We start from the raw sequence: 24,480 nt of genomic DNA, 5'->3' as shown, positions 1-24,480 counted from the left end.
AGAAGTTGTAGAGTTCACAATTTCTACCTGAAAACTCGAAAGCAAACAAATTCTTCTGGGGTTGCCTGGTAACTAATAAGGTGTATGTCAAATTGAAAGACCAGTCTGACTGAAGCAGCTTTGAATAAATAATAGAATTATTGTCAACTTTAGCCTCAGAGAAGCAAGACAGGGAACAATTTTAAGCTAAACTGAAGGAAAGACATTTGAAATATCTTTGTGTGTGTGTGTGTTTTAGTGAATTCTCCATTGCTTGCCATTAAACATTTTTACTCACCAAAAGCATAGAATTAACATAAAGACACTAATAGCAAATTCTGAAGATGTGATTTAAGATCTGTTGGGATTAAATAAAATGGACGAAGACATTTTGGAGATGCACTAATGTATTTATTATTCATTAAGTATTTATTTATAAAATCATTTGTGCAATGTATTGGTTTCTTAGAAACATTTATGTACACTAAGTATGATTACTGCTCTGAAGAAAGATTTGACATGTGTCTTTAAAGTGAGAATTATGTTACAATGACTCTTGGATATATGTACAGTGAAATATTTTGACAAGACTTTAAAGTGTTACTTTATTTCACACTGTTGATAAAATGCTTACAAACTTTGAACTATTTTTGTTTTATTTCCAGCAGGAAAAAAGTCAAGAACGTTCAAGAATCAAAGGTAAGGAGTAACAATTTTAAGATCATAGTTTTATACAGTTGAGTAAGTATATAAGAAAAAAAATTGATGCTACCTTGAAAGTATAATTGAAATGAGAAAAACAATAAAACTTCACAATTTTCAACATGATTTTAAAGTCATTGTGAAAGCTTTGGGAACTCTCCAAGGCAATTGAAGTTTGTCAAGGTTTCCTTTCTTCATACAGTGTTTTTGGAAAATTCAACACAACTTTCTGTTCATTCCCTGAGATATTTTCATTTAATTCCTCCACCAACCATTGTCTATAACAGTAGGTGTTCTGTTACATCTATAATTTAGGAGATGATCCTTTTAAAACTATGCTTTGTGGAGAACCAACTATTTAGTCACTGCCATCTCACTATATTTTCTCTGAAAGAGCAAGAAGTTGGTGATAACTTTTTCTATGGCATAGTCAGTCTTAGTCTGACATAGGAAGTTTCTTTACCTCACAAAGAGAATCTTATTTGAAATGCATTAATTGAGATAATATTATTCTAAGTAGATTGTTATACATCAACAAAAAGTTTCCATTAGTGTGTGCTTCTACTGATTGTAATGATAGAAATTTCACAGATTTTTCCAGGTTTAATCCTTTTGGTCTGTCCATTCTTATTTTATGTTGTGGGCATCCTTGGCCACTTATTCCTTCCCCAACGTGTAGTAGTCCCAAATCTGACAATGGAGCAAAACACAATTGTGCTCTGTTATTTATTTATTTTATTGAAGTATAGTTGATTTACAATATTGTGCCAATTTCTGCTGTATAGCAGTGATTTCATATACGTGTGTGTGTGTATACATTCTTTTTCATTTTTTTCCATATAGTTTATCACAGGATATTGAATATGGTTCCCTGTGCCACACTGTAGGAGCCTGTTGTTTGCCTATTTTGTTTATAGTTCGGGATAGTCCATTAATCCCAAACTCCTAATTTATCCATCCATCTTTGCCTTGGTAACCATGATCTGTTTCAGTTTTGTAGATAGGTTTATTTGTGTCATATTTTAGATTCCATATATAAGTGATATCATATGACATTTGTCTTTCTCTACCTTACTTCACCTAGCGTGATAATCTCTAGGTCCATCCATGTTGTGGCAAATAATGAAATAGCTTTATTTCATTCACTTTATGGCCGAGTATATATATTTGTTATATATACTGTTTATCCACTCATCTGTCTATGTACATTTAGGTTGTTTCCATATCTTGGCAATTGCAAATAGTGCTATTAACAGAGGGGTGCATGTATCACTTTGAATTATGATGCTCCATATGCCCAGCAGTAGGATTGCTGGATCATAGATCAACTTTATTTATATTTTTTTGACCTCCATACTGTTTTCCATAGTGGCTGCACCAGATTACATTCCCACCAACCGTATAGGAAGTTTCCATTTTCTCCACACCCTTGAAATATTTGTTATTTGTAGACTTTTTAATGTTTGCTGTTCTGATTGGAGTAAGGTCATTGTAGCTTTGATTTGTATTTAATTAATTATTAATTCTGTGCAACTTTTCATGTGTATGTTGACAACTGTCATGTTTTATTCCATCCATTTTGCATAGGAAAATATTTTTTTAGAGCTTTTTGGAGTTTTACACAAATAAATTTAAAAAATATAACTGTGGAGAAGTTACAAAGATTACATGTATTTCTGAAATGATAAAAGGATAGTTACATTCTTGAGGGTGGCTAGATTGATGTTACCAATTTTGCTTACTTAAGTCCAAATATAATCTCCTCTGTGCATTTTCTCACAACTGACTGATTTACACAATTTTTTTCTTGTTTGATCATCTGTGTGTTTATATTACAGAAAAATATGAAAAGACATACTTAACAATTTTTACTATGTTTATTTTGTTCAAATGAATTAGGTAAGACTACCTTTCCAGGGATTCCCAAAATGTGTTCTTTTTCAGCAAACTTAGGTATATCTTGTTATTTTATAATTGAATTCATTACATTGATTTATCCTCAAGACACTCATATTAACTCAAAGTTTTGTACTTTGTGTTGCAAAAGGAAATTTCTATTCCAAGAGGTGCTATGTGATGTTAATTTAAGTGATACATGCATTTTAAGCATATTGATGGCACATCTTCCTTCTTATAAAGGGGCCTAGTGTTTCAGATTAACCTTAAATCATATTTATAATTCCATTATAGGTGAAATAAATTCAGTATAGTTTTCCTTTCAATGCTTTATTGCCTTGGAGTACATAAATTAAATCATCTGAAGTAGTAGAAATTATGCTTTTTCAACTATTTTCTGGGAACATGTTTTCTTTTATAATGTAATAAAAATTTCAAGATGATGCTTGTCACTTCTGTCATTGTTATTGGCTAACACATGGTTCAGAATCTTCACATAATGTCTGCTAGACTACTGAATTGTAAGTAAAATAAATCAGAGATATATAGTTACATCAAGACTTGCTGTCTAGCTCTACTTAGAAGAACTCTACATTTTTTCTTAAACAGTTATTGGAATCACCTTATAATATTATCTTACTGGAAATTATGAATGGCCATTTAAAATATTTAAAAATCATTGTGACTCAAAAAATATTGAGTCACAAAAGCAATGTCTTACCCATTATTAGATAACAAAATTCTGAAAATCAAATACTGTACCTTTCTTGGTCACTAGTACTTGAAATGTAGACTATGGCCTCATTTGATCTTAGTAAACATTTCTCAACTAGTAATTCTCTGGACTTCCTGACTAATTGCTAATCTTATTTGCTGGAACATGTTTATTACATTGCCAAGAATTATGCAGTCTTTAATCTTTTAATTCCTTGCATTTGGTGCCTGTTTATGCTTGAAACACCAATCCCAACCTCATGATATCAGTGACCTGAAATTACATTAATTTACATAGCAATGAAAATCCAATGAAAAACAATTCCTATTTCTTCTGTGTATACATATATTGAAATGCTTGGAAACTTGCAATTCTATCTTTAATTGATTATTTGATATTCACATGCTTTTATTCTAATATTATTTTGGAAAGTCATACTAATCCATATTTTCAAACTCTAGAATTATATTTCAATGAAATTCAACTGACAAGACGTGTCTTGGTTCAATAGTCAGTACAGATTCTCAACTGATTTTCATCTGTGTATGGCCTGTTGTTAAATGAGACAAAGATTAATCTATTCAGTACACAATTTTGAGGTTTCCAGTTGTGTAAGAGGTCCTTCTTTACAGCTACATTAAAGAATATAGCAGAGAAATAAAGAGCCCCACGGGTTTGAAAGAATGATCAAAACTTTTCAGGAAACAATTTTTCACACTGTTCTTCAGTGACTTAAAAGCTGAGTTAAAATAGAGCACATTATGCATTAAAACCCAATGAGAATTCTGTAAATATGATCCAGAAGTAATGTCTTCTATAAAGATCACAACAAATCAATTATCATCTGCCAGTATTTCTCAGGGGAGTATTTTAATAGTTTTTGAGGAAAATTTAAGTCAACTATGCTTTAGAAATAGCTTAGAAACTCTGTCAACTTCATTGAGGTTTTACTTTTCCAAAGTAAAACTGAAGTTTTACTACAGTTAGAAGGATGTAATCACTGTGGACAGTTTTGTGTGTTATGCTGTGGCATGCTCCTCAGCACTGGCTTCACTCTCTTCTGTCGATAAAAGAATGTTTGTCCATTCACCAAAATGATCCAATTGTCTTTATCATAGATATTCCCTCCTCTATTCTCACATGGATAGTCTTGGCTCTTCCATTCAGAAGTGTTAAAAATAAAGCATGTTCTCCTTTCATGGCTATTTATATTTTGTTAAGACTGAACATTTGGGGGCAATGAGGACTAAAGTCAATTACCTAATAATCATTTATAGGTTATATTATTAATATCTGTCTTTTGTTAAGTATCTAACAGATGTCAGACACTGTGCTGATCTCTTTATATATATTATTTTAATCTTCAACCACACATTATTTGTAAGAATTATCATCCAAATACGTCTGCATTTTGAGAAATCACATTCAAAGTGATTCAGATCAATGTTATCATTCTTATTCTATTAAAAGGGATCATAGCTTGTTTAGCTAAACCCCAATTGTACAGTAGGTAAATTTAGCATGTTGTTATTCTCAGTGTTTTTTCCATGTTCATAAACTTGATATATATGGATTTTTTATTCACATATTATTTTCTTTAATGTCATGGTGCATATATTTTTCCTACTGCTAATTTATATAAAAACTGCTCAGTACTTTGTAACATCAAGAAAAAAATAGAAAATGGCACATGTAACTGTGCTATTTTAAGGGACATATGTAAGAATTATGCCAACTTGGTCACTAAATACAAGTGACTTACACCCTCCAGAGGTAATTCCTCTTCTATGGTAAATATTACCATAACATAACATGTGACATAAAAAATCCTTTACATGTCTCAAGGCTAAGGCTTATACTTCTATAAGGATGTTGAACAATGTCATTATACTATTAAAAAACATATCCTGCAAAAGTCTATGATTCTAAATAGGTTCTGTATGGCAAATATTATGTCATATACATTTGTGTATATGAAAAATGTAAGCTGCACAATTGCTCTTTCTATGGTACATACCTTCTTCACTATTGAGCAATAACAGAAATCATTATGTCAAGACCATACTTGATTTGATTAAAAGAGTGTATTTGGGACAATAAATGCCATTAAAGAATGATGCCTGCAGTCTTTATGCAGATAAATGCACATACAAACTATTTTCTATTTATTTTTAAACACTCATGAGTTCAGATTCTCCTTTATTTCCCACATTACAAAATTAGCAACTGAAAACACTAAAAATTATCTAATATATAATCTGAAATAGACAGGAATGTATTTCTCAATGAGCCTAAGGGGTGTTGCTATGAGTTTGAAATTCTAAACTCTTAATTTACATTTCCTAAATATCCAAATACCCTTCATTAGAATAATCTCACAGAGTTCCTGAGGTCAGCTAACTTCTTCAAGTTTAGGTAGCTAGTCAGGAACAGTGAGCATGGAGAGACTGATCTTCAAATCCTTATTCATAAAGGCCATTGGATATATTACATTAACAAATGAAAATATCATGTACAATTGTAAGGTGATAATTCATATACATGAGCCCTTAATAAGACTCTTTTGTCTAATTGTTGCATTTCTTTATGTTCAGGAAACAAAATGTAGCCAGCACAATTAGTAATACCTGATATGGAGATTCTTGCAATTACCTGAAGTTCGGAGTCACTGTATTTCTAATGGATTACAATATGATACATACTTAACAGTAGGCTCTTTGATATTCAATTTAGAAAGCTATTGCTGAGGGAAATAATGATTTGTAGCTATTTATGAAACCTGTGGGTTTTGTCAATCATAATCAATAGTTAGAAGCCTTAGAAAGTCCACGTACCGAAAGACAGGAAAACTCACCTCTAAAATTGTCAACTTAGCTGAAAGATAACTGTCCGACTCTTTGCAACCCCATGGACTATAGCCCACCAGGCTCCTCAGTCCATGGAATTTTCCAGGCAAGAGTACTAGAGTGGGTTGCCATTTCCTTCTCCAGAGGACCTTCCCAATCCAGGGATCGAACCCGGGTCTCCTGCACTGTAGGCAGACGCTTTACCCTCTGAGCCACCAGAGGGCTCTAACTGAAAGATGGATAGATTTATTTATTTATTTGTTTTTGGCAAATGACAATGCTGTATAAATGCCAGACAGGTGTTCTTCTGACAATAATTCTTAAAAAAAATTAAATGTTGTAAAATAATGTGAAGAAAAATAGTTCTATACATAACCCACTCCAGCATTCTTAGCTGGAGAATTCCATGGACAGAGGAGCCTGGCAAACTACAGTCCATAGGGTTGCAGAGTTGGATGCAACTGAGTGACTATCACACTCACTATGCTATACCTATTGCTTTATATCAGATCAATTCCTTTTGCACTCTATTTATTTTCTTAAATGCATTTTTGAAATTAAATGGAGGCAATGTGTATTCTCATGAATAATTATTGATTACCTTGCAACAATATATCAATGTCATATATGCAGAACTTAATAATGTATGATTGACTAGCAACTCTTTAATAATATAAGCACTTCAAATATTTTAATTCATTTCATTTTATATATAACTTAACAATACAAATACAAATTGATTGCTGCATAATGAATCAATAAAATGTAATTTCTAATTATAGTGAACACATTGAGAAAATTTCTGATTTCATTAGCTGAAATTTGCTCTATAGAAATAGATCTTTCACTGTTAAAAACAGTGATCACATCTCTTTATGTGGGTGATATTTTGTGATTTTTCATGTTAAAGTGAGTGAGTTTGGAAACAAAAATGATAATACATAGATGCAAATTCTGGAAGTTACTATAAACATAAAATAGTCACTGATACTTAGACAAACTTTCAAACATAACAATTTAAGTTCTAATGTGTAACTCTGTAGAAGAAAAATAAATTACTGGAAATATACTCCCTACAAGTAATATAAATGATGCCTCAAACTGTCTTCTTACATAACTTTTTAGTGGTAAAGATTTCAATGTAAGTAGTAACTTTCCCCTCAGGATGAATATGCATCCTCCATTCTTAAAAAAGTTCATTAAACAACTTGATCCAATTTTAGATGATCTCTTTTTAAACTTAAAGATGTAATTTATTTTTTAATTGTTGGCACATCTTCCAGTTCTCATAATTACAATTTTTTGTAGGTCTTATGGTGAGATAATTAAGACTTAGCCTCTTTGCAACTCTCAATATATGATAGTGTTATTAACTTTAGTCAGTATGCTACACATTAGATTCCAAGGATTTATTCATCATATAGCTGGAAGTTTAGATTCAGATTACTTCCATATCTTGGCTATTATGAATATGCTGCAATAAATATGAGAGTACATATGTTTTTAATATCTTATTTTCATTTCTTTTGGGTAATACCCAGAAGTAGAATTGCTGGATCATATTGTAATTCCATTTTCGATTTTTTGAGGTACCTTTTCCATAATGGCTGAACCAATTTGCACTCCCAGCAATAATGCACAAATATTCCCTGTTCTTCAACCAATTTTAGATGATCTTGATGCATGTTCTCCTGTCATAGCAGCAGGAAGACAAATATCCTTCTTTACCTATTGATGCCATTCTCATCAACCAAGAGAAGCTTCAAAATATATCTGATTGTGTTTCTCATTTATGCCAAGAATCAGTTTATATTATGCCAAACACATTATCTTTCCTTTTCCATTTTGCATACATTCTCTGTTTTTCTGAAGGATATTCATAAATCATCTTATTCAATGGGTCATTTATTTTGGTTTCAGGATGATTAATTTTGAGGGCATTTTGTCCACCAGGAAGCAATGCTACTTAAAAGAAATCAAGGTGTAATAGGTCTGATGATGGGAAAACATCCCACAATAACTATATTTATTTACTATAAATAATGATTTAATGCATCATAGGATATCAAATGAATATTGTTTAGGCCTTTCTTTGCGTGGTTTTTAAATTACTACTTTTCCTTGCAAAGTAACATCCCAATAGTGATCTTCCCTTCAAACACCAATACAAAATATCCTTATTTTATACTTTTAACAAAACAGAAATGCCAAATTCTTTCAATTTGAAAGAATTGAAAGTCATTTTCTGAGAAATTACAATTAATAGTAACCAAACTGTGCTTGAAGACTTAATTTATTTAATGTGAAACAGTAACTTTGCTTACTTGCAATGGTTAGACTTTATGAAAGAGCTGTTCAAAAACAGTCATATGAACATCACTTTTTTTTCTGAAAAATATCTTATCTTCTAATGAAAAACTATATGTTCTATCAGTTTTTCCTTTTGTTTTTGTCTCCCCTGCTAGAGGAGAAACAGGAAATTTTCTTTTATTTAATAAAGTGTATTTATTATACTTGGGCTTTAAAATATATATTTCTTCTTTATAACCCAGGGTCTTAACATAACATTTAATGTATTAATATTTAAGTGTTGGTAAGTTGCTTGATTCCCTTCGTGGATCCCAGTCTTATCATGGCAAAGGGGCTTGCGTAACTCAAAGAGCTATGAGACAAACCCTTGCAGGGCCATCAGAGATGGATGGATCAGAGTGAAGAGTTCTTATAAGACATGGTCCACTGGAGAAGGGAATGGCAGCCCACTCCAATATTCTTGCTGTGGAAGAAAGAAAGAAAGTGAAGTCGCTGAGTCATGTCCGACTCTTTGCGAGTCCATGGACTGTAGCCTACCAGGCTCCTCCATCCATGGAATTTTCCCGGCAAGAATACTGGAGTGGGTTGCCATTTCCTTCTCCAATTCTTGCTGTGCTGCTGCTGCTGCTGCTAAGTCGCTTCAGTCATGTCTGACTCTGTGCGACCCCTTAGATGGCAGCCCACCAGGCTCCTCTGCCCCTGGGATTCTCCAGGCAAGAATACTGGAGTGGGTTGCCATTTCCTTCTCCAATGCATGAAAGTGAAAAGTGAAAGTAAAGTCGCTCAGTCGTGCCCAACTCTTAGCGACCCCATAGATGGCAGCCTACCAAGCTCCTCTGCCCATGGGATTTTCCAGGCAAGAGTACTGGAGTCAGTTGTCATTGCCTTCTCTGATCCTTGCTGTGAGAATCCCATGAATAGTATGAAAAGGAAAAAGATATGACATCGGAAGATGAGCCCTCCCAGGTTGGAAAGTGTCCAATGTGTTATTAGGATGAGTGGAGGGCAATTACTAATAGCCCCAGAAAAATTAAGTAGATGGTCCAAAGCAGAAAAAATGCTCAGTTGTGTATATGCCTGCTGGTGAAAATAAAGTCCAATGTTGTAAATAACAATGTTGCATAGGAATCTAGAATGTTAGGTCCATGAATCAAGGTAAACCGGATATGTTCAAGGCAAGAGTGAATATCAGAATCTTAGGTATCAGTGAACTAAAATGGATGGAGACAGCAAATTTGAATCAGGTGTACACTAAATAGACCACTGTGGGCAAGAATCCCTTATCAGAAATAGAGTAATACTCACAGTCAACCAAAGCATCTGAAATGCAGTAATTCGGTGCAATCTCAAAAACAACGGAACAATCTCAGTTTGTTTCCAAGGTAAACCATTCAACATCACAACAATCCAAATCTATGCCGAACAAGTAATGCTGAAGAAGCTGAAGCTGAATGGCTCTATGAAGACCTACATGACCTTCTAGACCTAACACCATGCCCCCCCTCCTCAAATGTCCTTTTCATAAAGGAGATTGGAATGATTCAAAAGTAAAAAGTCAAGAGATACCCGGGGTATTAGGCAAGTTTGGCCTTGGAGTACAAAATGAAGCAGGTCAAAGGCTAGCAGATTTTTATCAAGAGAACTCATTGGTCATAGCAAGTACCATTTCCCACAACACAAAAAAAAACTCTACACATGTACGTCACCAGATGGTCAATACTGAAATCAGATTGATTATATCCTTTGCAGCAGAAAATGGAGAAGCTCTATACATTCAGCAAAAACAAGACCTGGAGCTGACTGTGGCTCATAGCATGAGCTTTTTATTGAAAAGAAAGAAAGAAAGTGAAGTCATTCATTCGTGTCCAACTCTTTGCGACCCCATGGACTGTAGCCTACCGGGCTCCTCCATCCATGGGATTCTCCAGACAGGAATACTGGAGTGGGTTGCCATTTCCTGGATCTTCACGGCCCAGGGATTGAACCCGGGTGTCCCATGTTGCAAGCAGATGCTTTACCCTCTGAGCTACTAGGGAAGCAAAATTCAGGCTTAAATTGAAGAAAGTAAGGAAAACCATTAAGCCATTCATGTATGACTTAGATCCTGTATGATTGTACAATGGAGGTGATAAGTAGATTCAAGGAGTTAAATCTGGTAGACAGAATGCATAAAGAACTATGGATGGAAGTTCATAACATCAGAGAAGAGATAGTGACCAGAACCATCCCAAAGAAAAAGAAATAAAAGAAGGCAAAGTGGTTGTCTGAGGAGGCTTTACAAATAGCTGAGAAAACAAGGGAAATGAAAGGCAAGGGAGAAAGGGAAGGATATCCATTCAGTTGGGTGACTGAATGAAGAGTTCCAGAGAATCAGTTCAGTTCAATTCAGTCGCTCAGTCGTGTCCGACTCTTTGCGGACCTTTGTTGGCAAAGTAATTATGTCTCTGCTTTTTAATATGCTATCTAGGTTGGTCATAACTTTCTTTCCAAGGAGTAAGCATCTTTTAATTTCATGGCTGCAATCACCATCTGCAGTGATTTTGGAGCCCACCCTCCCCCACCCCCACCCCCGCAAAAAAAGTCTGACATTGTTTCCACTAAACAATGAAGTGATGGGAAGTGATGGGAAGTGATGGGAAGTGAAGAGAATAGCAAGGAGAAATAAGAAGACCTCAAAGGAGCAATGCAAAGAAATATATGAAAACAACAGAATGGGAAAGACTGGAAATCTCTTCAAGAAAATTAAAGATATCAAGGGAATAGTTCATGCAAGGATGGACATGAAAAAGGATAGAAATATTTAGGACTTAACAGAAGCAGAAGAGATTAAGAAGAGCTAGCAACAATACATAGAAAATTGTACAAAAAAGGTCTCAATGACCCAGATAACCAAAATGGTGTGGTCACTCATCTAGAACCAGACACTCTGGAATGTGAAGTCAAGTGGACCTTAGGAAGCATTACTATCAATAAAGCCGGTGGAAGTGATGGAATTCTAGCTGAGCTATTGAAAATCCTAAAAGATGATGATGTTTAAGTGTTTCACTCAATATGTCAGTAAATTTGGAAAACTCAGAAGTGGCCAGAGGACTGGAAAAGATCACTTTCATTACAATCCCAGAGAAGGAGAATGTCACAGAATGTTCAAACCACTGTACAATTGCACTCATTTCACAAGCTAGTAAGGTTATGCTCAAAATTCTTCAAGCTAGGCTTCAGCAGGACATGAACAGAGAACTTCCAAATGTACAAGCTGGTTTTTGAAAAGACAGAGGAGTAAGAGACCGAATTGCCAACATTCATTGTATCATAAAGAAAGCAAGGGAATTCCAGAAAATCATCTGTTTCATTGACTACACTACAGCGTTTGACTGTGTGGATCACAATAAACCGTAGAAAATTCTTAAAAAGATGGGAATACCAGACCACCTAACATGTCTCATGAGAAACATTTATGTGGGTAAAGAAACAACTGTTAGAATCTAATGAAACAACTGACTGGTTTCAAACTGACAAAGGAGTATGACAAGGATTTATATAGTCACCCTGTTTATTTAACTTATATGAAGAGCATAGCATATGAAATGTCAGGCTGGATGCATCACAAGCTGATATCAAGATTGCCAGATGAGTATCAAAAACCTCAGATATGCAAATGATAGAACTCTAATGGCAGAAAATGAAGAACTAAAGAGCCTTTTGATGAGGGTGAAAGAAGAGAGGAGGATGAAAGAGGAAAGTGGCTTAAAATTCAACATTCAGAAAACTAAGATCATGACATCTGGTCTGATCAATTCAGTTAGGTTCAGTTCAGTTGCTCAGTCTTGTCTGACTCTTTGCGACCCCATGAATTGCAGCATGCCAGGCCTCCCTGTCCATCACCAACTCCCAGAGTTCACCCAAACCCATGTCCATTGAGTCAGTGATGCCATCCAGCATCCTCTGTCATCCCCTTCTCCTCCTGCCCCCAATCCCTCCCAGCATCAGAGTCTTTTCCAATGAGTCAACTCTTCGCATGAGGTGGCCAAAGTATTGGAGTTTCAGCTTTGGCATCAGTCCTTCCAATGGACACCCAGGACTGATCTCCTTTAGAATGGACTGATTGGATCTCCTTGCAATCCAAGGGACTCCCAAGAGTCTTCTCAGCACCACAGTTCAAAAGCATCAGTTCTTCGGCGCTCAGCTTTCTTCACAGTCCAACTCTCACATCCATACATGACTACTGGAAAAACCATAGCCTTGACTAGGTGGACCTTTGTTGGCAAAGTAATGTCTCTGCTTTTCAATATGCTATCTAGATTGGTCATAATTTTCCTTCCAAGGAGTCAGTGTCTCTTAATTTCATGGCTGCGATCACCATCTGCTGTGATTTTGGAGCCCCCAAAAATAAAGTCTGACACTGTTTCCCCATCTATTTCCCATGAAGTGATGGGACCAGATGCCATGATCTTCGTTTTCTGAATGTTGAGCTTTAAGCCAACTTTTCACTCTCCTCTTTCACTTTCATCAAGAGGCTTTTTAGTTTCTCTTCACTTTCTGCCATAAGGGTGGTGTCATCTGCATATCTGAGGTTATTGATATTTCTCCTGGCAATCTTGATTCCAGCTTGTGCTTCTTCCAGCCCAGAGTTTCTCATGATGTACTCTGCATATAAGTTAAATAAGCAGGGTGACAATATACAGCCTTGACGTTCTCCCTTTCCTATTTGGAACCAGTCTGTTGTTCCATGCCCAGTTCTAACTGTTGCTTCCTAACCTGCATATAGGTTTCTCAAGATGCAGGTCAGGTGGAGGGGGGGAAAGTGGAAGCAAAGACATTTAATTTTCTTGGGCTCCTAAATCGCTGCAGATGTTGACTGTAGTCATGCAATTAAAATATGATTCCTCCTTGGAATAAAAACTATAACAAACTTTGACAGTGTATTAAAAAGCAGAGACATCACTTTGCTGACAAAGGCCACTATAGTCAAAGCTAGTTTTCTTCAGTAGCCATGTATGGATGTGAGAGTTGGACCATAACGAAGGCTGAACATTAAAGAATTGATATATTTGAATTGTGGTTCTGAAGAAGACTATTGAGAGTTCCTTGGACAGCAAGGAGATCAAACCACTCAATCTTTTTTTAAAAAATTAATTACTTTATTTTTTTAGAGGCTAATTAGTTTACAATATTGTATTGGTTTTGCCATACATTGGGGGGTTCAGAATGGGGAACAGATGTACACCTGTAGCGGATTCATGTCAAACCAGTCAATCTTAAAGGAAATCAACCCTGAGTATTCTTTGGAAGGACTGATGCTGAAGCTGACACTCCAATACTTTGACCATCTAATGCCAAAGTAGACTCATTGGAAATGACCCTGATGCTGGGGAAGATGAAAACAAAAGGAGAAATAGGCAGCAGAGGATGGGATAGATAGCATCACCGACTCAATGGAAATTAATTTGGGTGAACTCTGGGAGATTGTGGAGGACAGAGGAGCCTGATGTACTGCAGTCAGTGGGGTAGCAGGAGCCTGATGTACTGCAGTCAATGGGGTAGCAAAGAGTCAGACATGATTTAGAGACCATATAACAACAAAGTTGCTTGAATTTTTGAATTATGAAGGATATATGTGTTATTTAAAAATAATTTATAACTCTATGATATTATACTCAGTGACTTCTATGAGACAAATTACACATATTTTCTTTTTTCTGTGACGGATTAGTTAATTTGGAGTTGTACATATTATGTCAAGCACCAAATAATAGCCCTTCTAAATATCGTAAAGCTGTATTTCATAGTTTTAATTCACTTGCTATTGTTTATTTAATTAGTTCTGTCTGACCTTTTTGGGACTGTAGCCCACCAGACTCTTCCATGGAATTTCTGAAGCAAGAATATTGGAGTGGGTTGCCATTTCCTTCTCCAGGGGATCTTCCTGACCCAGGATTGCCCTTCTGCTTCTGTATTGGCAGGTAGATTCTTTACCACTGAGCCATCAGGGAAACCCCTTTTAACTCATTATATATTTAATAATAATTACTTAGATAAAAGATGTAAATGTTTTCTCTGTAAAGTAATGCATATCATTCTACTATAATTACTATTATTGTTTCTTAAACCGGTGAATGAATTCCTCATCCACTGAACACTGGAAAACAGGAAAAAAACCTCTTTTCACAAATGCAATGTTATATTGTGAAATTTTTACTTAATATTTAGTGATGCTTACCTTGTTTTATTAAGCATTTTCATTGTATTACACCAAGGATCTCTTTTTCCCCATCAGCCAGCTGTCAGTCAGTAATGGCTGTTATCATTTGAAGACTAGAGTTACGAGAAACACATTCTGAGAAGCATTGATTTATATAGTACATTTCAGGATATATCATGGAGTTTAGGCTCAGCATACTTCAGCTCAATTATTTAGCCCCCACTTAAGGACTCTTAATCTCCTTTTCTTACCTGTAATGTATGTATAATATACCACATAGTGCTGTTTTAAGGATAAATAGGGTTAAGTATAGAACCTTTTGAATGGAATGAAAAGCTCTTGATTTATGTGAGTTTTTACTTCAATGGTTTGAAATGTCTATAATCATTTTTTCCAATAATGGTAGACACATATATGAAAAAAATAAGCTTCAATTCAGTTGCATGAAATGCTAAGATGAGAGGTCCAGACACATTAAATTTACTTTGCATCATTTTTTTTACACAATTCTAAACTATAATCCACAGGGTCTTCATATTTGAGACATCTGGTCTACTGCTATAAAATAATCTCTAGGTGTCATGTAATATTTATCTGGTTCCTACCATAAGGTATTCAGCTCCATGGAATGGAGCTTTAAAGATAAACATGTATATAATGTAACTTATATAGTAGATTATTCTTTAGAAAGTAAAGTATTATTCTCTAAAAGTATTAATGTAATATCTTAATGGATTATACTAAGTGTGAAAAAAAATCTATTAGAAATTTTTAAAAGCCCACTGATTTTTAACCCACTGATCTATAAGTTAACTATTGCTTCATTTAGAACGTGTTGCTTTAGGTCACAAAGTTTATGGTAATGTTAACCTGCCTAAAGAATTTAGAAAAGAAGACATAAGTTCAGCTGCATTTGACAATGAATATTATTTCAATAAGTATTTATGAATTTAAACATTTATGAAACACAGTCAGGTGCAAGGGAAATTAAGGATAAAATTTTGAAGCAAGTGATGCTGGCCTGAGTTTGGGAGATACGACCTAGGACAGATAAATGCAGTTAACAAAAAAAAGGTGATGGATTCTTTGTAAGAAAAGGCCAGATTGCTTACAAGCATGGGTGTAAGGTGCAGAGTATTAAGGGGCAGTCTAGGAATGGAGACCCATCTTTTTATAGGGAGAGAAGATCTTGTCTTAGAAGAACAGCTGAGGGGAAGAAAGGTGAAGAATGAGACACAGTACTCCAGGTCTTAGTGAATTATGCATGTTTACATATCAATTGAGGCTCATGAGAAGCAAAGGAGAAATCAGTACAGAGAGGAGTGGATTCATAAAGTAATTTCAAACTAGGAAAATATCAATAGCAAATTGGATGGCAGGAATAATGCTAGTATGATGAGATTGTCCAGGATAGACAGAAGGCTGATGTTGATTAATAAGTACAGCGTTGAGAAATATTGGATACGAGCTAAGCAGTTTTCTAATTTGACAAGTGGCAAGTTTTTCTTCCATTTTATGAAGTTATGATTCCATTTTTTTCCCTTTCAACAAACAGAACCAAAACCTGAGAACCAACAGCATGATGATTCTAAAATCAGTTTTGCTCGGTGGTTTAACACTCTGACCCTAGACCCTGAGAAAGTTTCAATCCCGAGTCTACCACTATGAAAAATGACCTGACCTTGGTGGACTAATCTCCCCACCTGTAAATGTGGATAATGATGGTTCCTTCTTGATAGGTTTGTATTGATGATTAAACAAGTTATTATGTATAGAGCACTTATCAAAATGAGTATGAGATTCTACACTCTCCAAAACCTACAAGTGAGCCTCAAGGTTTTCTGGATTCTGGAAAAAGACAGGAGGCTCCCTTGTCAGAGGCTGTTTCTTTCTCACAGCCATAGCAGTAGTCAGAGTACCAACACTTGTGCTGGTTCCCAGGACAAGAAGAAGGCATGATGCCTGTATACACAATGGTTTGCGTTATAGAAGCAGACCACTCCCTCTGCCGGCCCAGCTCAGGAAACTCAAATATTTTATAATGGATAGGAAACACACTTGACATCAGGCTGTAGAGAGACCTTTTGTTACACTTGACAAGTAAGTATCCTTCTCCTATTTCCAAAGAGAGTTTCTCTTTCTATTTTCTAAAAATACTGACTATACAAAATCCCTGAAAAGAAAAGTCTGGAGTAGAATATAGTCAGTATTTCTTCTTTCAAGACATGCAGAAATGCAAGACCAGTAGTGAATTGTCTTTAAGAGCACTTAGAGCAGTAGGGTCGCAGGAAACCTACTTCATCAGTCAGTCAGTCAGTTCAGTCGATCAGCTGGGTCTGACTCTTTGTGACTCCATGGACTACAGCATGCCAGGCTTCCCTGTCCATCACCAACTTCCGGAGATTACTCAAACTCATGTCCATTGAGTAGGTAATGCTATCCAACCATTTCATCCTCTGTCATTCCCTTCTCCTCCAGCCATCAATCTTTCCCAGAATCAGTGTCTTTTCAAATGAGTCAGTTCTTCTCATCAAGTAGCCAAAGTATTGGAGTTTCAGCTTCAGCATCAATGCTTCCAATGAATATTCAGGATGATTTCCTTTAGGATGGACTGGTTGTATTTCTGTGCAGTCCAAAGGACTCTCAAGAGTCTTCTCTGACACCATAGTTCGAAAGCATCCATTCTTCAACACTCAGATTTCTTTATAAATGCCAACACCACAATCACCATCATCATTCAGGGTGTAGTTCTTTTGTTACCATTTTATTTTCTTTTGGTTACCCTCTGGGGTGCAAGTGAATGTAAATAGATGCATGCCTGTCTGTACGTGCTAAGTTGCTTCAGTCATGTCTGACTCTTTGAGACCCCATGGACTGGAGCCTGCAAGGCTAATCTGTCCTTGGGATTCTCCAGGCAAGAATACTAGAGTGGGTTGTCATGCCCTCCTCCAGAGGATCTTCCCAACCTGTGTTTCCTGCATTACATGCTGATTCTTTACCCATTGAGCCACCTGGGAAGCCCAAACAGATGCATAGAGAAATGCAAATATCATTTTTCTCTCCACAATATTAATGTGTGGTTATTTTAAAAGTCAAACAAATTCAGAATGTGTTTTGCAGAACGTTTTCACTTTTGTCTCAGATTCAAGGGATTTGATAACAAAATAAGCCGCTTATTATATGCAAATAAATAATACCAATATTTATTAGAGATTTATCTAGCTTACTTTTCATATACTAATGCAAAAGAAAAGAAAAATTGAAACAGCAGAGAATACACCACCAAATCGGGTTTTGACCAAGTACCAGACTCAAACAGTGCTGGGAAGTCCTGTGACACAGCACATCTGGAGTTCCAATTGGGAAAAGGTCCCAGGCAGAGCATCTGCTCCATTGGTGAGCAGTTTCCTGCTTATAATCCCAGGACACAAATTGACATAGCCATCAATCTGTGAGCAAATTGCAACTCTAGTTTCACATTAATGCTGTTTGTTTTGTTGAGTAAAACTTAGAATATTGCTAATCCTGGGACTTGGTTGACCAGAGTCCCTTCAGGAACTCAACCATTTCAAGATCCCCCTCTGTCATGGTGCAGCAAGGCTTGTACTCACAAGAGGTCACTCACAGTCAGGGCAGCATCCAGGCAGGTAAGAAGCAAGGTCAGAGGCCTGGTCTGCTTTGTCTCTGAAGCCTACACAAGACTTAATTTCCCTAACAGAATGTTAAAAATAATAATTATAGTAATTCACAATTTCTGTGTAATTATTAATAGTGTCAGGCCCTATGTTCCTATGGAATGTACTTCAGTTGCTTTATCTTGATGCCTGTTTATATGTATATCTGTAATATATACATATGCATATATGACTAACTAATATTTATAAGTACTTTATTGCCAAGTTTTCTGCTAAACACTTCATATATTATCTTATATAATCCTCAGAAGAATATTATATACTAACAAGAGGGTAAATTTTATTGCAATCTATCTATATAAAAATGACCATCAATTTAACATTTTGGTATATGTGAATTCATAAATTTTTTATTTTTTTTTTTTTTTTTAAGCAGTTATTTTATTTTATTATTTTTTTAATTTTATTTTATTTTTAAACTTTTACAATATTGTATTAGTTTTGCCAAACATTGAAATGAATCCGCCACAGGTATATCCATGCTCCCCATCCTGAACCCTCCTCCCTCCTCCCTCCCCATACCATCCCTCTGGATTGTCCCAGTGCACCAGCCCCAAGCATCCAGTATCGTGCATTGAACCTGGACTGGTGACTCGTTTCATACATGATATTTTACATTTTTCAATGCCATTCTCCCAAATCTCCCCACCCTCTCCTTCTCCCACAGAGTCCATAAGACTGATCTATACATCAGTGTCTTTATATATGCACCTATTTCTGTAAAAACTTTCAGTACTCTTCTTTTGGAAGTGTTTGTGTATGCCTTTGTTGCTCAAATGTTTGCAACCACTTTGTGCTGAATACTGTAAATTGGCTCACTCAGCACCCAATAGCATGCTTTCTTTCTATAGGTTTTTTTTAACAGAGTCTAGTAAACGAAAAGGTACATTTCCCAGATTCCCTTACAGTTAGGCTTCTGGATATGTTTGAGGTTTCTATGATCAGATTCAGGCAAGTATGACATTTTATGAGATTCTTGTTGGAAAATAAACACATTTGGGGGAAAATAAATTTTCCTTTTACAGATAATGGCAAAGGCAGTGTAGTTCTGAACCCAGCAGCTAAGGTACTGAAGAAGACTCATGAGGATCCCTTTGACAACAAAGAGATCAAACCAGTCAATCCTATTTGAAATCAATCCTAAACATTCTTTGGAAGGACTGACTGATGGCTGAGGCTGAACTTCAATACTTTGGCCACCTGATGCAAAGAACTGAGTCTTTGGAAAAGACCCTGATGCTGGGAAAGATTGAGGGCAAGAGGAGAAGGGGACGACAGAGGATGAGAGGGTTTGATAGCATCACCAACTCAATGAACATGAATTTGAGCAAACTCTGGGAGATAGTGAAGGGCAGGGAAGCCTGGCATTCTGCAGTCCATGTGATTGCAAACAGTCAGACATGATTTAGCAACTGAACAGCAACAAGCTAGAGTAATATCTTCCCTATATGGTTAGTCTATATGGTAAAGGAAATAACCTTTTAATATTTCAGTTCTATGTGGATTCTAAAAAGTTATTTTTAACAGTTTATTATACAATCTTTTTCTTTAGATCTGTGAGCAATTTTCTATACCCTTTCTTATATATATTTAACTTAAATTAACATAGATTCTAGTGCCTGTTCAAAGCATCTTGATCAATGTGAAAGTCTATTGACTTAAAAAAAAAGATATACCATCTAATAGTTTAGAGTTATGATTTTGGGGCAGGCACTCTGAGGACTAAAGCCTGGGACACAGCTTCTCAGATAGCTCTGTGAGACTGCCTGAAAGAGGTAAAGAAGGAGTTGAGGTATATAGAAGTTTTTGTGACAAAGACAAGGTGGTTGGAACATCAAAAGATCACTGATCAAACATTAATATCCCATTAATTTTAATAAAAGTGTTTTAAGTTTCTCCTGAAAAAGTCTTAGTATGGAGGATATTATATATAATTTTATATAATATTATATTAATTAATTAATATAATATTAATGAACAGCTACCCAGTCCAGTATTCTTGCCTGGAGAATTCCATGGACAGAGGAGCCTTGCAGGCTACAGTCATTGAGGGCTCACAAAGGGTCAGACATGACTGTGACTAACCCTTTCACTTTGGGCTTCCCTCCTGGCTCAGATGGTAAGGAACCTGCCTGCAATGCAGGAGACACAGTTTCTATCCTGCAGTCAGGAAGATCTCCTGGAGAAGGGAATGGCTACTCACTCCAGTATTTTTGCCTGGAGAATTCCATGGGTAGAGCAGCCTCTTGGGCTATAAGTCCATGGGGTTGTAAAGAGTCAGACACTACAGAGCAACTAACTCCCCACCTCCTAATGCTATCTCATTCCACTAGGGGTTAGAATTTCAGCATATGAGTTTGGAAGGGGTCACAAAAATTCAGAACATAACACCATTTCAGCTGTTTGTCAAGTTTTAACTCCTTGATCAGAACTTTACTCTTGTCCACTTTGAAACTTTACAGACATTTAGAATATCTGTTAAAATTTATTATAAGCTCAGGTATTTTTAGATCATGTCTCACATTCCTAAGGGCTTCCCAGGTGGTTCAGTGGTAAAGAATCCCTGGTGACTCAGAGGTTAAAGTATCTGCCTGCAATGCAGGAAACCTGGGTTCAGTTCCTGGGTCGGGAAGATCCCCTGGGGATGGAAAGAATAACCCACTCCAGTACTCTTGCCTGGAAAATCCCATGGACGGAGAAGCCTGGTAGGCAACAGTCCATGGGGTCGCAAATAGTTGGACACGACTGAGTGACTTCACTTTCTTTTCTTTCTACCTCCTGAGTTGGGAAGATCCCCTGGATAGGAAATGGCAACCCATTCCAATAATCTTGCCTGAATAATTCCATGCATAAAGGAGCCTGGTGGCCTACAGTCCATGAGGTCCCAAAGAGTCAGACACAACTGAACATACACCCAATATGAAATGTTAATTTGTACAATATAAATAATATACATTATAAATTAGCTGACTTATGTGATAGATGATATAACATAAATTTTATGTAAATAACATCATTAATACAATAACATTAATATATAAGATTTATGTAAATAATATTAATATCAATAGTATAATATTATCATGGATGCCATTTGTTTTGTTTGTGTATTTTTGTTGTGTATTTTGTTTTGTGTATTTTTGTATTTTGTTTGTTTTGTTGCATTTGTTGTAAAACTTTAGGAGAGCTAATACATATCAATCTCTTACCATGTACCACATATCTATTTATATATTGATTTCTTTAGCTTGTTATTTCTATCAAAAGGCCCTGAGAAGTAGACACAAGTATATATGTAAGAGAAATGAATCTTGAAAGTTAAATAACTGTTGAAAATTATACAGCTGATAAGTACTTAAAGATTCATTTAAAGTAAGCCCACTGGTTCTACTTAGATTGTCCTTCTTAACAATTATCCTTAAACATCTTTCTAACTATTTGCTAACCCATGGACTGGAGCCAGCAGGCTCCTTTGTCCACGGAATTCTTCAGGCAAGAATACTGTAGTGGATAAACATTTCCTTCTCCAGGGGATCTTCCCGACCCAAGGATAGAACCTGAGTCTTGTGAATTGCAGGCAGATTCCTTACCATCTGAGCCACCAGGGAAACCCTTAATAATTTCACTGCTTTAACTTAAGATTGTCATTCTTACAATTATCCTTAAGCATCCTTCTAAATGTGTAATAAGTCTAAATCTGAGAATGTGTTCATCGTCTGAAACTGCAGAGTAATCAATATAAGCTACATTGTGTCCACTGTAAGATGGAAAAGCCCTATCCCTTCAAAAATTGAATAGATAGGTTATTTAGATGTCAAATCCTAGTGCTTTATAGCCAATAATAAATGTAAGCGATTGAACTAGATAGGAGAAGAAGTTTAAATTTTACCACACACTAAAAAAAAAATTGTTCTGTGATTTAAACAAATGAAAGATTAATTTTATTTACTTAAAATTTAATTAAAAATAAATAAAATTAAAATATTAAATAAGATATTAAATTATCTCTTATGAGAAGTCTAATAAAGTGATAGTCATTTGGGTCAATCAGCAAAAAGCACATGATATACATGTGTTGAAAAAACACAGTTTTTATTTGAAATGCTTTTTTGTTTGTTCTTTGAGTTATTTTTGTTTAAATTGAGTGTGGAGTGACTTAATCCTCTTCTGCCTGGTTAAGCAGAATCAGATCAATGTGTTGTGTGATCAAGAGTCAGATGCATGGGTTGGATCCTGGCTTGGGCATTCATTTGTCATGAGACTGCAGACAAGCCACCTCATCATCCTAAGCCTCGACCTTCTTGGCTCTAAATGACAGACAACCAATAGCACACACTTGTTTTGCTGTGAGCATTAGCTATGATTGCTTATAGAAGTTTTTGGAACAGTTTCAGCACATAGTTAATACTCAATAACTGTTGGCTGAAATACTATTGTTATAATTTATTGAGTGATTTGCCATATGAACTAAGTTTTGGAGAATTGTTTAAGAACTATATGAGTCACCTTGAGTGGGAGCAGAAAATATCTGTTGTAAGGAGCAATAGTATTATTCACAACCCTGAACATAATCATTTATTTTTCTAAATACTGGATTAATTTTGACTAAAAAGATGTGTTTTAAATCTGTACTTTCAATAATTTAAGTAATTAGTTTTACCCACAGTTTGAGTTTATCCATAAGACTTGTTTCCCATGACCCTGGTTAATTAAGAGATCAATATGCAGTGTTATTTATTCAAGCAAAATAAATCTCTTTAAATTCCATATTTTTTTATTTCTCTTTACATTTTCTCACTTATAATTTGGGATTTTTTAAAAGGCTTTTACTGGTAGGGCTGAATAAGATAATGAGTCTAATAATATATGTGAAAAGTACTTAGCATATTACCTGGGATCTCATAGGTATTCAATTAACAGTTATTAAATATAAATCAAATTACAGTTTATAAGCACAGGTAGATATGTACACATACATATGTTCATATTATATATAATATTAAATATCATATGTAATTTGCAGTAATTTCTCTAAGCTTATTTGTAAATAAAATACATTTAAAATCAACTCATATATCTTTATACCGACATAGATAAATAAAAATATAAAATTAAATCACTTCTCACTTTTAGAAAAGCTATTATGTATTATCACACACACACACACACACACACACACAGTACTAGTTTCTTTATGGTTAAATTCAGGACTTACCCAGATTTATATTTCTCTTAATACCCTGACAGTGTGCTCTTCATAAAATTAATTCAGAAAATATCTGTGAATAAGTGATGAATGCACTAGAAAATACATTCAGTTACAAATGTCAGTATACTTTCACATAAAAGCATTTAGGCTGCCCTCTATGGGGTTGCACAGAGTCAGACATGACTGAAGCGATTTAGCAGCAGCAGCAGCAGCATGATGAACTATTTAGTCTATTTCTACCCATCCTTTTTCAGATTCTTTTCCATTATAGGTTATTGTATAGTTCCCTGTGATATAGACTAGGTCTTGCTGTTTATCTATTTTATATATAATAGTGTACATTTGTTAATCCCAAAATTCTAATTTATCCGTTTTCTCTCTGTCTCTCCTTTGGTAACCATAAATTTGTTTTCTGTGTCTGCGAATCTGTATTTATTTCTATGTTTGTGAACCTATATGTGTTTTGTAAATAATTTCATATTTTCAGGTAAGTTTGGATAAATGATTTTATGATACTTGTCTTTGTCTAACTTACTTCACTTAGTATGATGATCTCTAAGGCCATTTATGTTTCTGCAAATAACGATATTTCATTATTTTTGTGGCTAACACTCCACTGTATATTTGTACCCCATCTTTTTATTTATTCATCTGTTGATGGAGACTTAGGTTGTTTTCATGTCTTGGCTGTGATAAATACTGCTGTTATGAACATAGCAGTAGATGTATCTTTCTGAATTAGAGTTTTGGTCTTTCTCAAGATATAAACACTTTGTGTGGATCACAATAAACTGTGGAAAACTCTGAAAGAGATGGGAATACCAGACCACCTACCTGCCTCTTGAGAAACCTATATGCAGGTCAGGAAGCAACAGTTAGAACTGGACATGGAACAACAGACTGGTTCCAAATAGGAAAAGGAGTACATC

General features: G+C 35.3%; 1 protein-coding gene across 3 annotated transcripts in view; it reads left to right on the top strand.

Annotated features, from left to right (window-relative positions):
* The window catches only part of FSTL5 (follistatin like 5), an 875,401-nt gene that overhangs the window by 107,358 nt on the left and 743,563 nt on the right, over positions 1-24,480 (top strand). For 2 of the 3 annotated variants that reach the window (XM_070385610.1, XM_070385609.1), the window contains exon 2: positions 648-678. In XM_070385610.1, coding sequence (XP_070241711.1) covers positions 648-678 — 31 coding nt within the window. Of the gene's footprint in view, positions 1-644; positions 679-24,480 lie in introns of all 3 variants that reach the window. The other variant, XM_070385608.1, reaches the window with a different exon arrangement.

The sequence above is a fragment of the Bos mutus genome, chromosome 17, assembly GCF_027580195.1.
Source record: "Bos mutus isolate GX-2022 chromosome 17, NWIPB_WYAK_1.1, whole genome shotgun sequence".
Lineage (NCBI taxonomy): Eukaryota > Metazoa > Chordata > Mammalia > Artiodactyla > Bovidae > Bos > Bos mutus.
Note: the sequence above shows the minus strand (reverse complement) of the source record. Positions and strands in the feature narration are given on the sequence as shown.